General features: G+C 37.0%; 1 protein-coding gene across 1 annotated transcript in view; it reads right to left on the bottom strand.

The window, feature by feature from the left end:
* Nucleotides 1-16,160, bottom strand: part of LOC124776996 (laccase-9-like) — a 162,524-nt gene that overhangs the window by 108,861 nt on the left and 37,503 nt on the right. Inside the window, exon 4 of the mRNA XM_047252244.1 lies at nt 749-1,017. Coding sequence (XP_047108200.1) covers nt 749-1,017 — 269 coding nt within the window. The remainder of the gene's footprint in view (nt 1-748; nt 1,018-16,160) is intronic.

The raw sequence follows: 16,160 nt of genomic DNA, 5'->3' as shown, positions 1-16,160 counted from the left end.
ATATGAAGAGCAGAATACAATCACGTTAGCATGAAACACTGACATTAATGGACACAGTTCTGTGCAAGCACTGTCACTGCAAGTGTTTCTGAACATTAACAAACTTTGTGTGAACAAAAGGACCGAAAATCTAGTACAGATCAGTCACTGATGCACCTTGGACCAAATTAAACAAACATCACCTGAAACTTACACCTACAGTTAGACATGTCCACAAAATATTTTAACACCAAATGGTAACCAAAAATGCCTTCAAGGGCAAAATTTGTTACAGCCTATTTAGATACTGAAAATGACTAGTGCTATGCATGAGCTAGGTTAGAGAACTACTTGCACATAATTGTGTCACAGAATGTCAGACCATACACACTGAAGCAATAAAGGTACATTAACCACACTGGCAGATCAACTTACACTAGACAATCCTCATTACTGTGCGTTTTCACGCCAATTCTTTGCTATAAAGTTGACCCCAGGAACTTGCAGTCTCCATTGACAGACACTCACCTGAAGATGGCTGGACAACTGCCAGCTGAAATATCATGGCAAGAAGTCAACATAGATCTGACTGCAATCCCGAAATCTCATTGAACATTCAATATGCCGGGAAAACTTCAAGAATCACACATCATATGACTCTTCATAAACAGAGTTAAGAAAATCAGTTACATGTGATCAAGAGACTAAGAATGCAAAATTTCCTAAAGTAAATATTCTAAAATGAACGGCAAGTATGTTTTTGGCTTACCTGTGAAACATTAAACACCTCTCTTGGCATTGTGAAGGTTTCATTATCAAGAAAATTTCCTTTTCCATTTATTATATAGCCATTTCCAAAAAGATTTTCATTTCTATTTAGTACTGTTTTAACCACATCCCTTGTTGGTTCATTGAACCAATGCCAAACAATAATTGTGTGTTCCGGTAGGTCATTGTCATAGAGGTCATTATTGGGTTCTTTGGCTGGAGGTTGACGTACAATCATAGCTCCAAAGAGACCATCAGCCTCTTGGAAACCTGTTAAAGAAAAATTGATATGTTTTGACTTATCACACTCTTAAATTATTGGTACATCTCTATAAACTAGGCAGTACATTTAATGGTGAGTTGCTTTTTATCAAGAGATTAGGGTGTGCACATACAATCATGAGGTCACAAAATAATTTAGTGATCTTTTCTGCACATATCACAAACACAGATAAAGGGTAAAAGCATAGATGCCTAGAAGCATTGCATTAGCAATAAAAAAGCAAAATATATCTCAAATTTTATTCAAGGTAGAATGAGTAAAGTTCTACTAAATCATAACAGAAAGCAAGACCATATGAAAGTCAACTTGATTTGGCAGCATCCAAATTCATTAATGTATTTTTTCAGCTGTTTGCAGAAACAGATGTCTTCAAGACAATCATGGCTGAGCAACATTATTATTTTTGCTGCATGTTTTTGAGCAAGGAAGACTTTCTTCTTTAAAGATCTATTAGCTCACAACATTGTTGAATATGACATTATTGAATGAAAAAATGTTAAATATTTTAACTCGATGGTTTCTTTCTCTCTAAAGTTTGGAATGATTTGACGTGAATATGTTACTGAGCAATATAAGTTGATCTAGGAGCTCAAAAAATGTGCATTTTTCAATTTAAATTCTCATCAATACAGGCACCTAACATTTTGAAGTTTCTACCCTAGTTATTATATTCTCACCATGTGTTTCATGTATGCAAGTAGTTGGTGTAGTACCTCTAGATCTACATCTGTACTCTGCAAACCACCATGAAGTGCATGGAAGAGGGTACGTCCCATTGTACCAGTTATGGTCATTTGAATGCCTCTGTGCATGCAGTAATTTTCTAATCTTATCTTCACAATCCCTATGTGACAGATGTGTAGGGGATTGTAGTAATATCCCTAGAATTAGCATCTAAAGCCAGTTCTTGAAACTTTGTTAATAGACTTTCTCAGGATAGTTTATGCCTATCTTCAAGAGTCTTCCTGTTCAGTGCTTCAGTATCTCTCTGACACTCTTCCATGGATCAAACAAACCTATGACCATTCATGCTGCCCTTCTCTGTATATGTTCAATATCTCCTATTATCCCTATTTGGTATGGGTCCTACACACTTGAGCAATATTCTACAATGAGTCACATGAGTAATTTGTAATCTATCTCCTTATTAGACTGGTTGCACCTCCCTAGTCTTCTAGCAATAAACCAAAGTCTACCACCTTCTTTACCCACAACTGAACCTATGTGATCATTCCATGTCATATGTTTGAGTTGGCCAAATTCAACAATGACTCAGTGATATTATAGTCATAGGATATTACATTTTTTTTCGTTTTGTGAAGTGCAAAATTTTACATTTCTAAACATTTAGAGCAAGGTTCCAATCTCTGCACCACATTGAAATCTTATCAAGATCTGACTGAATATTTATGCAGCTTCTTTCAGATAGTACTTCATTATAGATAATTGCATCATCTGCAAAAAGCATGATTTCACTACCAATATTGTCTGCAAGGTCATAACATGGTGTTTCCTCTCTACCAAAACGTACTCAATCCAGTCACAAATCTCACTTGATACTCCATATGATCATACTTCATATGGTGTAGGTCCGGTACTGAGTCAAACGCTTTTCATACATCAATAAACACTGCATCTATCTGACTGCCTTGATCAAAGCTTTCAATATGACAAGTGAGGAAAGTGGTGATTTGGGTGTCATATGATCAGTGGATTCAGAATCCATGCTGGTTAGCAATGAAGAGGTCATTCTGTTGAAGATATCTCATTATGTGTGAGCTCATAATATGTTCCACAATTCTACAGCAAATGGATGTCAAGGATATTGAACAGTAGATTTGTGGATCACTTTTACTATTCTTCTTGTAGACGGGTGTGACCTGTGTCTTTTTCCAAGAACTGGACACCGTGTTTTGTTTGAGGGATCTACGATAGATTATAGTTAGAAGAGAGGCTGACTCAGCTGCAAATTCAGTATAGAATCTGACAGGGATTCCATCAGGGCCTGGAGCTTTGTTCGGTTTCTTACTGACATGAATATCTATTTCTTACTGACATGAATATCTATTTCATTCATCTTTTCAGTGGTACAAGGATTAAATTGGGGCAGTTCTCCTGGGTTTTCCCTTGTAAAGGAACATTTGAAAATGAAGTTAAGTATTTCAGCTTTTGCTTTGCAACCCCAGTTTCAGTTCCTGTCTTTCACTAGGGACTACAATTTCTTTGGATTCTGTGTTAAGGTCACTTGACTGTATTCTGCTAGAGTAGTCGCTATTTTACATTTCGTATCGACACCTCTACCACTAATAAAGACACAAATATTATCAACATGAGACAGTTTACAAGACCTACGGGTTCTAACACACAATGGTTTATCAATAAAAAAATTAGTCGATGTTTCACCAACACCACGAACTTGAGACATGGTTACCATGAACGTCCGATAACCGAGAACATCAGGAGGAGGTATCTGCTCCAAAGACATTGCAGTAGTCTTAGTAGTAGTATCAATATGAATAATCGGAACAGTCAACCAACACTGACCGATAGGACTGTCAGTAACAGAAAAAGTAAAATCAAAACGACGTCCTAGAAAAACAGTCTGTCCTTTCAACACTGACGTTCATGTTATACTCAGCAAAAAGAAACCTGTTGGGTCAGTATGAATGACCCATCCCAAACATCCCAGTTACTCATATCTTGATATATCTCATCAGTGTGGGCCCCTTGTGGTTAGGCTGCCCGCTTGTTTGGCCACCTGCCAGCCACACGCAGCTTCCGCACTGACTAGAACTCCTCAGCGCGGCTGCGGAATAAGCGCACCACCGCAGTCGATATTTTTCTAAGTCCGTGACCTTGGATGACATGGCATCTATAAATAGCGTGTTTCCAGTAGCTGGCACATAGTTAGCAACATGCCTCGGTGCAGGGTACATCGTGTTTTCCGATGGAAGCCTACGATTTACAAGTCTATTTTGGATGTGGAGACTGAGTATAACATGAATATCAGTTTGTCCGTTTTGATTTATGTGTTGAAAGGACAGACTGTTTTTCGAAGAGGTCGTTACTGACAATCCTGTCGGTCAGTGTTGGTTGACAGTTCCAATTATTCATATTGATACTACTACTAAGTCTACTGCAACGTCTTTGGAGCAGATACCTCCTCGTGATGTTCTCAGTTATCGGACGTTCATGGTAACCTTGTCTCAAGTTCGTGGTGTTGGTGAAACATCGACAAATTTTTTAATTGATAAACCATTGTGTGTTAGAACCCACAGGTCTTGTTAACTGTCTCATGATGATAATATTTGTGTCTTCATTTGTGGTAGAGGTGTCGATATGAAATGTAAAATAGTTGGCGATATGACTGTATATAATAGTATGTCCTCTAAATGCTCTATGAAGAACTGAGGCTTTGTGGGCATGAAAGACTCCCCATCAGCTCTCGTACAAACTAGGAACCGGGGCAAATAATGTCACTGCCAGCCTGAGACTTACACTCCTCCCATGGTGTGGCTAGGAAGGGGAAGGTTTTGGGATCGTACATCTGAGACCCGCCTATCACCCAAATTAAATTACGCTTGACCTAGTTGCACTGTCATGAAATTGAAATATTTTTGATTTTCAATCACACAACAAAAACAGGGTACTCATTGTCGACAGTCAACATGCCCATGGAACAGTTCAATTCTTACTTGCGGTTGAATCTAATGTTAGAAGTGCTACTGAATATTGTCTTTGTGCTGTCTGCTGCTGTGATAGTTTGTAATTATCAATAATTTTTTAACCAGAAAGAAGAGGAAAACAAATTTTAATTCGTCCATCAGTGTTCTGCTAATTTAAAAATATGTATGCACTACTATAATAGCCTAATTACCTATCTATAGCAGTTTAATGTTAGCACTGGAGTCTGTATTTGAAGACTGGTGGAACTGTGGGGTTGCAATACATCAGTAATTCACAAGGCAACAAACAGTAACCATCACTAGAAATTACATTAAATTAAAATCAATGCATCAAAATGGATTTACCAGTATTGCCCAAAAATCATGCCAATCGACAAAATTATCATCCAAATGGCAAAGGTTGCATTTCTTTAAAAAAAAAAAAATAAAAAAAAATTTAAAAAAAAAAAATCATTAAAATTCTATCATTAGTTCACAACTGGCAAAATATCACCCATTGTGGTCATTTGGGTGGTACTCAATTACTAAAACTAGTTCCAATACCGAATGACAGGAGTTTGTGGAGTGCGAAAGGGGTATGTGATGACAGCACACTCTGTAGTTTATTTCTAAAAGATTTTATCAGCAGGCTGCTAGAATTCATCCAAACCAACTGTATGTTGTACCCCTCTCCGCTTTTGACCAAAACCTAATTTTGCCCTCATAATACTATTACAATTGAGCCTGGAATTCCATGCTAGATTAAATCTTAAAAAATTCCTGAATTCCAGAACAATCAAATGACCAAACATACAGAATTAAAAGAAAAAAAATGGAATATCAGAATTCCATCTTGTGTTGTGGTGCATTTTATTTTATTTTAAAACAATAGACAGCTACCAGTTTTTCTAACTTCTCCCAAAAAAAACCAGACAGCTCTGCAGGTTGAGGAAGGGTGAGATGCTCAGATCGTTCAAAGCAAATCTATTGATTTGAGGGGCAAGGCGTTTTGAATCTATCCCATAACAGCCCTAAAAATGGTTTCCTATGGTTTCTTTCCCATTTTCAATCTAGGCAAATGCACATATTGGTCTCTTACAGTGGGCCACAGCCAATTTCTTCCAAATTCCACTCTTCTTATATAGAATCCAGTTCCCTTAAAGATGCAGCCTGTCTCCTTAAATGAAAATAGCTGCATCAAAGGTGAGCTGAATATCTCTTTGGAGACTCCCAACACTGAAATCCACACGATAAATAATTAATAATTCAAATTCTCCTTATTTATCTACCACGGCACAGTTTAATATGATATTGCAATGCCTGTGTTGTTCAGAAGTTGGATGCAGTGTTCCTTAGGACATTCCTGCTATGACATACATGAAATGTATTCTCATTTGTGAATATGGACAGCCGTCAGGTGTCTAATGGAATGACAACAATGAAAAGTTATGCTACACTGGGACTCAAACCCGGATGTCCAACTTATCATGAGCAGTCACATTACCATTAGACCATATGAGCATGACTCACAACTAGGTCCAAAATTCCATATGTCACCAACCATGTGCCTACAGCCTCCACTCGTACATCCGTTAGTTAGTTACGTGTTCCATTGATCAATAGCATGAAAAAACCGTTATAATGTGGAACGTGTCAAATGCACAAGAAATGCGCACAAGAAACTTTTTTTTTCCATTATAGCCTTATACCTAAATATTTCTGTTATCTATCCCATTCCCTTAAATGGCACAAAATGCATATATTATATCTCCAGATATATTTACTCATATTCAAGAATTCATCTATGGTATAGAAGGAGTTGTCAAGGAGGTATGATTTCAATTTGTTTTTTATGTATATTCTCGTACACAGAAGACTTTTACTTGAAAGTTGCTTCCCTGGTGTCAGATGATAAATATGATGCTGCAGTGACTGTATTGTTCTGTAATAATATGCAATGTTTCTTTGGACATGTATAGGTGTGTGATGGTTGGTGACATTTGAAGTTTGGGTCTAGCCATGGGCCATGCTCAGATAGCCGAATGATAAGGCGACCACTCGTAATTGGCAGGAAACCCGGGTATGAGTCCTGGCCTGGCATAAATTTTCATTGTCGTCATTCCATTATATAGCTCATGGTTTCCATATTTGCAATTTGAATACATTTTATATATTCTTCAATGCAGAAAAAGGTGTTTCTACATTGCAAGAAGTGATAAATGCATACTTAAATTAGGAAATATGGGAAAGTATAAGGCTGAATCATTCCAGATTCTTTGCATATTTCACCACCAGAAATTGTTCTAAATTCTCTGCTGAACAGAACAATATCAGATCTCTTTATTCCAACAGCCCTGTCAGTGATAGTGGCAGTGTCCCAAAAAAATTGTGCTCATCCATTTCTGATCACTTACTCACTCAAATCCAGATCAAAATAAGAAGTGTGTAAAATGTCCTTGGAGTGTGAAGACAGACTGAAGTGAACTGCTTCATAGTGACTTGCCAAAGTACAGCAGTGCTAAGTAACAGAATTATATCTGTGCTTGATGAAAAGTCTGAGTTCATTGTCGAATAAAATGGTTTAGCGTTTCTTCACAGCAATTCCATATTTTGTGGAACAAACCTTAGAAAATGCACTATTATGCTCAATGCTTAATATTATGCACTAAAGACAGAAAAAGGTGATTAATATGGAAGATTAGTGTGTAAAGTACAAAAATCAAATATGCAGTATGCATGAATGTACTTCGAATAAGATCAAAATATGGGAACACGCACGGAAAAACTACATTTATATGGTATTATTTGGCCATGAAACGAATAATACAAAACTATGAGAAGTTACACTATAATTACCTTGATTTCTTAAATTTATTTGTGATTATCTATCACTCATTGATTTTAAGTATTGTTTCTGCAATTCCAATAAGTAAACAAGAACAAGTATTTGAATATGTTATTGACATACCTAGACAGAAAAGAAACAAAATGAAAAAGACAATCATCCACATGACTTCTCCTGTTATGTATTACAGAAGAGCAGTACTTTTACCAGCAATAAATGGCCTTTTAAAAAACTGGAGAAGAAAAATTCATCAAAATAATGATTTCTTATCTTTAATCAAAATAATGTTACCCCTTAAATGCCATCAGAAGAATTTTGATAATGCATCCAAACTGAAAGTTTACTTTGGGAATAGGGTATTGCAAACAGAACCTGAAGCAGAGTACACATTACGGTGTGAGAAATGGTGTTATCAAGAAAAGTCTCTCCTCCCTGTTAATCTTATATTGGTTTTTGATGTTTGTGACAAGAACTTCTATCACAACATATGATATCCTTTGGGTGTACTTGCACCCCTACCAGTATCAACACGCAAAGCTGAGAGGTCATTTTCCACAAAAAAATGAATGAAGACTTACTCGTGGAATACAATGGGCAATGAAAGGCTGACTGAGTGAGTACACTATCTGTTTCCTTTTGCAGAAAAGTAGAGGGACACTAAGACTTTTACTACAGCTATCAAATCAAGTTCTGTAGTATTTATACATGCATACAAGCATTAAAAAAAAAAATATTTAATGTTATTTAAGAAAATTAGTGACAAGTTTCAATTGCGGCAAAAATATTTTTAAATAATTAATTATCAAAGAAGTCCATCTTTCATGTAAACTAAATATATGGTTGTTTCCTTGATAGATGTATCTGATCTTCAATTACTGATCTCTGGTTTTATAGGACATGTTGTACTACATTAAAATACCCTCTAAGACAAAAGAAAAGAAGTATCATGAAGTAATTATTTGAATGGGGTGTAAATTGGTATATGTGGTGTACATGTATAAAAAAATAAATGATTAAAATTTCAGAAAAATTAGATGATTTATTCAAGAGAAAGAGCTTCACAAATTGAGCAAGCCAATAACCTCGTTGGTCCATCTCTGGCCCTTAAACAAGCAGTTATTTGGCTTGGCATTTATTGATAGAATTGTTGGATTTTCTCCTGAGGGTTATGCCAAATTCTATGCAAATGGTATGTCAGATCATGATGGAGGACCCGATGCATAACACTCCCAACACTCTCAATTGAGGAGAGATCTGGTCACATTGCTGGCCAAGATAGGGTGTGGCAAGTATGAAGGCAAGCAGTAGAAACTCTCACCATGTGTGGACAGGTATTATCTTGCTGAAATGTAGGCCCAGGATGGCTTGCCATGATGGGCAACAAAATGGGGCATAGAATATCATCGAAGTACCACTGCGCTGTAAAGGTGCTGTGGATAACAACCAAAGGGGTCCTGGTATAAAGAATGGTAACACAGACCATCACTTCTGGTTGTGAGGCCGTTTGGTGTTTGATAGTCAGGTTGGTATTCCACTGCTGTCCGGGGCATCTCCAGACATGTCTTCAGCCTGGAATCTCATTGAATGTAGTAGAACTGTACTCAGTGATGATATCTGCTTTGAACTTTGCCCAAATGACCAGAGAAGACGTGTCTGGAGATACTCCAGACAGTGATAGGATACCAACTTGACTGTCACGTGCCATGTGGCCCAACAACCACAGGTAATGGTCCAGGAAGCCATTTATTTTCATAGTGGGACCCCTTTAGTTATCGTCTGTGACACCCTTACAGAATGGCGGTATCTAATGATATTCTATGCCCCATTTTGTTGCTCTTCATGGCAAGTCATCCACAGCTTTAATTTTAGTAAGATAATTCCCAACTGCATACCATGAGAGTTTCTATTGCTTGTCTTTGTGCTTGTGAAACCCTTCCTTGGCAAGCAAAGTCGCTGTATCTCTTCCCAACTGAGAATGTCTGGATCATTATGGACAAGGCCCTCCAAACAGATCAGGATTTTGATGATATAATGCACCAATTGAACAGAATTTTGCATGATATCCTCATGAGGCCATCGAAGAACTCTATCAATCAATGACAAGCCACATAACTGCTTGTTTAAAGTCTATAGGTGGACCAGCATGCTATTAACTTGCTCAATTTGTGAAGCACTTTGTCTTGAAAAAATCATCCAATTTTTCTGAAATTGTAATCATTTGTTTGTCTGTACATGTACATCACATCTACCAATTTCCATCCCATTTGGATAATTATTTCTTGCTTTTTTAAAAAAATCTTTGAGTGTATTTTTAGCTAAACTGGTTAACTCAGTTTATAGTTTGCCTGTTGCTGTCATGTAAAGATAACTGATACATAAGGCATTCACATAATAATTTGTGAGATTGACTACATGTTAAATATTTCTTTAATCTATTGAAAAATATTCAAAATAATTATATTTACTCATAGTCTTTTGTTTAGTAGTTTTTATTCTTTTGTAGTTGTTGTTATATTGTCTTCAAACTGTAATGGTTTTCAGATGTAGAAACACTGATGTAAAAATTATTTTTTACTTTTGTAGCAGTACTTACCTTGATTTGAGCAATAGTTATTTATTTCTCAAGCAGACTCTTTTTAATTTTACTGTTGTTTTGCAGGATATTTCAACAATACGCATAGTTCAGCAATGTTTTACTGCAAAAGGTGGCAACCATTTATAATTTTGCGTTTTACATCCAAGCATGAAGATGGCTCACGTGCAAAATGGTGATGTATCATGCCTTCAAGTTTTACTGCAAGAACAATGTTCTACAGTGAAATGTCTTACTCAATATATTGTTGGAACAGTGAGTCCAGCCATCACAACTCTTCTGTATTTGTAAATAATCATCATACAGGGTGTTTCACAACTCATGTTACACACTTCTAGGGGTTGTAGAGGGGACTTAGTTGATCATGTTTTACATACTAATACAAGTCTAGAAATGTCATCCAACAATGCTACTGAGCATGAAAGTTATAGGTACCAGTGCCTATAAATGTATTATCTACAGGGTGATTCTGTGATGATGTTACAAACTTACTAGCATGATGGAGAAGGATAAATGTATCAATTTGAGATAAGGGTCCCTGTGCTGGAAATGAACAAGTCGAAAGTTATAAGCAAAAACCATTCTGATACCTCTGACAGTAGAAAGTACATGTACCGGTACTGTTGTTGCTAAGATTGTAGGGTAGACAACTTTCAGAGGTGGTAGTGTGGACCAAAACAAGAAAAAATATCAAGTAAATATGGGCTTTAAAATGTATACCTTAAGAGCTATGAGCACATGTTCAATAGAAGAGATGTGTTTCACAGTAGTGAAGATGAACAAGTGCTGATAGTTACATAGCTATGCAGTTTAAAGCCCATGTTTACTAGGCATTTTTTCTTGTTTTTGGTCCATAGTACTGCCTCTCAATGTTGCCTGTTCTACAGTCTTAACAACAACAGTACCAGTACTGTCAGAGGCCTCAGAATGGTTTTCACTTATAACTTTCAATTCATTCATTTCTGGTACAGGCACCCTTACCTCAAATTGATACATTTATCCTTCTCCATCAACCTAGAAACTTTCTAACATCATCACGGAATCAGACTGCAGATACATACATTTACAGGCAATGGTGCCAATAACTTTGATGCTCTGTAGCATCATTGTAAGATGTTTCCAGACATATGTTCCTATGTAAAATTTGACCTACTAAATCTCCTCTACAAACTCTAGAAGTGAGGTAACATGAATTGTGAAACACCCTGTACAAACAACAATGTATGCTGTACACCATAGATGAATGTATTAGTACCAATGACTGTATTTTAATCGTTTGGCTATAGAATGAAGTTATGATATTGCCAAATGAAGAAATATTTAACTGTGGATTCGGGTATGAATTATCCTTTTTGAGGACTTCTGTAACAGATCACAGCTCCCCCTCCCCTTTTACAAAATTATGGATTATCCTTATTTCCAGCAATGCTTCTACCAGTGGTAGCAGCCTTGGGAGAGGTATATAGAAGCTGAAGGGGACTACTTTGAAGGTAACTAGTGTCAAACAATTATATATGAACAAAGACTGAGTCTATAAATAAAAGTCAGATACTTTGTTGAGCAGCCCTCATATAAACTACATAAGGGAAAGGTCAGAGTACATGCTTTGTATGGGCTCAGAAAATTACCTTCCCTATCCTTCCCTAATGCAGGCTTAAGCTATGTGTCTAATTACCTCATTGTCAATGCTATGTTAAACAACAATATTCTTTCCTTTATTATTATATAGATCAGAAAATTAAATTGTGTTAGCTACATGGCAAGTTTAGTCATTCATTCTTTCATTGACTCACCATGTTATGTAGGTCCTACCATGAATGAGGGTCTCCAGGTATGTGCAACTAGTCAAGGTATATATTACAAAAGACAAACAAATCATACAAATTTAATACATACATTATATCAATAACAAGCCACCAAAGAACTGCTTAATGAGTTCATGCTTTTACAAGGAAGATTTAATCACACAAAAAAAATCTACTTCACCACAATGGTATCTTTGAGGGAAAACACCCACCTACATCTGTGAACATCAAATTCTGTTTGCAGTACACCATCACTTTTATGTGGCCTTACAACAAACACTCCTACTTGCCATGCACGCAACAGAACTTTTCAGCACTTAAATTCTGACATTCAGATAATTCGTGGAGAGTGGCCAATGAATGTGTTGCTTGGTAAATATCTGGTGGCGGATAAGCTAGATGGAATTTCAGATATAGATCTGTCAATGATAACCATCAAGCACTAATGGAAAAATACTGGAAGGTGAATAAAGAAAGAAAGCATTTTCAAAATCCAGAGTTTGATTTTGGGTTAATTCATTTCATTTGACTGAACGTAGCTTCCAGTTCACAGAAAATATTTGCATCAGATTTTTATAAATTCAGTGGCATATTACGCAAAGAATTTCTAAATACATATGTTGCATTATTTCCCATATCCAATAAAAAATTTGCAAATACAGCTTCTTGTAACATACTCAAGGGCAAAGTTCAGAAATCTATGTGAAACTGTAAATTAACTTCAGCACCTTTGAGCAAACAATATTTTTTCACTTGTTCTAAAGTATGGAAAGTTTTGAAAATATCTCTAACACTTCCTTTAATTGTGATAGAGTCTGAGCACTGCTTTTGTACACCAAAAAATCTGAAAATATTTCTAAGAATCCTAAAGGGTAAATAATGGTTAATAGCACTTATTGTGACAATAATAAATAGATATTGAAAACTTCCCACCATGTAAATGGGAAGGGGTCACCAAGTTTGCTACAAGTAAACATTACTAACAAGGAATTCAACAGTAGCAAGGAAGATACTTATCTATGCAGGCCCTCCCATGTAGAAATAACACAACTTGCCACTGTTCTACACTAATATTTCCCTGAGTAGAAAATAAATTAATTGCACAATAATTCTCCAAGCATTGTCATCCTTCCTCCTCCACTTAAATAACTTAAACTTGCTCCTAATTATTTCATCTTTGAGGTGGTAACACACAAAACAGATCAGAGTTTGAGCTATAGAAAACAGAAAGATTCCTCTTATGCCTTCTTTTTTGGAACTGCTGAGAGAGGAGTTGTCTACATCATATCCTAGTTTCTCACAATACATTAACAATACTTTTATTCTGTGCACCCATGGTGAAGGTAAACTGATTAACTTGTATCAATGGATGTGTATCAGGAATACTGATAAAATTAGCTTTCCTATATACTGGGTGATCAAAGAGTCAGTATAAATTTGAAAACTGAATAAATCACAGAATAATGTAGGTAGAGAGGTACAAATTGACACACATGCTTGGAACAACATGGGGTTTTATCAGAACAAAAAAATACAAAAGTTCAAAATATGTCCGACAGATGGCACTTCATCTGAAAGAATAGCAATAATTAGCATAACAAAGTAAGACAAATCAAAGATGATATTCTTTACAGGATATGCTCAATATGTGCACCATCATTCCTCAACAATAGCTGTAGTCAAGGAATAATGTTGTGAACAGCACTGTAAAGGATGTCCGGAGTTATGGTGAGGCATTGGCATCGGATGTTGTCTTTCAGCATCCCTAGAGATGTTGGTCGATCATGATACACTTGCGACTTCGGGTAACCCCAAAGCCAATAATTGCGTGGACTGAGCTCTGGGGACCTGGGAAGTGAAGCATGATGAAAGTGGTGGCTGAGCACATGATTATCACCAAACAACGTGTGCAAGGGATATTTCACACACCTAGCAATATGGGGTGGGATGCCATCCTGCATAAACATCGTACATTCCAGCAGGTGTTTATCAGCTAGCCTGGGGATGATGCGATTCTGTAACATATCGGCATACCTCTCACCCATCACGGCAGCAGTTACAAAGCCAGAATCACGCATTTCCTCAAAGAAAAAAGGCCCGATAACGGTAGATGTGGTAAATCCAACCCATACCATGACTTTCTCATCATGCAATGGAGTTTCCACGACACTTCTAGGATTTTCGGTAGCCCAAATTCTGCAGTTGTGGGCGTTGACAGACCCTCGGAGTGTGAAATGAGCTTCGGCAGTCCACAACACGTTACTCAAACAATCATCATCTTCCGCCATCTTTTGAAACGCCCACACCGCAAATACCCTCCGTTTCACTAAATCGCCAGGTAACAGTTCATAATGCTGATGGATTTTGTACAGATAGCATTGGAGGGTGCGCCTCAGTGCCAACCAAACAGTAGTGTATGGAATGCCAGTGCAACGTGCGACTGCATGAGCGCTGACTTCCCCGTGCATAGACGAACCCGCTTCAGTCTCCATTTCTTCCTGAACTGTCTCAGCAGCATTACGCCTTGTGGTCCGTTGGCCACTACGGGGTCTATCATCTAAATGACCCATGGCTTCAAACTTCAAAATCATTCTTGCCACAGCTGCATTTGTCAACGGAACTTTACCCATTCAAATCCCCTTCCTATGGTGATAGGATTGTAATGCTGAACTAGCACATTCCTCATTCTGATAATACAGCTTCACTAAAAGCGCCTTTTCAGGTAATGTCAACATGGTGCAACTGGTGGCGCATCTGATTCTCTCTCTCATTACAGCTCCCAGTCACTGACGTTTTGCTGTCCAGTGCCATCCGTCAGACATTTTATGAACTTTTTTTTCTTTTTTTTTCCCTAATAAAACCCCATGGCATTCTTAGCAAGTGTGTCAATTTTTACCTCTCTATCAACATTATTCCATGGGTTCTTAAGTTTTCAAATTTATACTGACTCTTTGATCACCCAGTATTACAGTTACATGGTTATTTTGGAAGCAACATTACTTAAGCCAGTAGAAATTGTGTATTCTGTACGATATCCCCCCCAAAAAATTGTAGAGAACTTGCTAACATATAATGAAAAAGTAGGACTACAGAAGTCTGTTTTTGCGGAATACAGCTTGGCTATTAAACTTTAAGTACATCAAAAGTGGGATTGTTACTGGACAAGTTGTCCATATGTCATAATATGGCTTTTTATTTGCTTTTTAATTGATTTTCTTGGGGGAAATTTTGTTTGTTTTTTATTTGTGAACAAACTGTGTTATTTTCGTAGAATTTATAACAAAAAAGTTAAATTGTTCTCCTTCACATTTTATTAAAATTATAAAAAAAATATTACTCAATTGGTTCACTGTTTCAGGGTGACAACTTTAGTCAAAATATGTATTGTAAAATGTTGTCCTCATAAAAACATTCTTGACTTTCAAGACCTGTTACTAAACACTGTGCAAACACAAAGCCATTGATTGTCTTGTAAACATCATATTGTGCAAACTGCATATATGCAAAGAAACTGAATGATGAAGTAATGTACTGCTGACAGCATACCACACGTTTAGTTAAATATGAACTTTTTGTGAACTGAGGTAGTTGAGTTTGGTGTAAGGAATGTTCAACAGTTGCAAGTTGGGTCATGATCTGTTGATCTGTATGAAATGAGTGAGTCTGTTACTGTAAATAATGGAAATAGTGAAGTACTTAAAGTGAGTAAGAAACAGTGCACAGGCAATATCCTCATCCATCCCTATTTCACCCCTACTCCCAACTCTTTGCCTCATGGCTCATATCCCTGAAATAGACCCAGATGCAAGACCCTCCCACCATTACCTTCTCCATCCAGTCACAGGCATCACCTATCCCATCAAATGCAAGACCCTGATGAATGTTTCCCATGGCGTAGTACTGCTCCCATTGCCTGTCTATGGCATGGTGCATGTTTTGAGCAGCTTTCACCTGTTGATGGCATATCCAGACACAACTATTGTCCTGAAATAACAAGGAACATAAATTATCTGACCAGGCAACAAATTTCCATTGATCCGCAGTCTAATCACAATGACCCTGTATCCACAACAATTGTAACTGTCAGTGTCATTGGCTCAACAGAGAAACACATAAGGTGGGGAGTCTCATGTTCAACAGTGTACAATAAATGAAGTGCTTGTGATTGTACTGTCATCAGATCTGCTACAGGTCATCACCTACTCTGCTTTATAGAGTAACA

The sequence above is a fragment of the Schistocerca piceifrons genome, chromosome 2, assembly GCF_021461385.2.
Source record: "Schistocerca piceifrons isolate TAMUIC-IGC-003096 chromosome 2, iqSchPice1.1, whole genome shotgun sequence".
NCBI classification, from domain to species: Eukaryota; Metazoa; Arthropoda; class Insecta; order Orthoptera; family Acrididae; genus Schistocerca; species Schistocerca piceifrons.
This window is presented reverse-complemented; position numbering and strand designations above follow the sequence as displayed.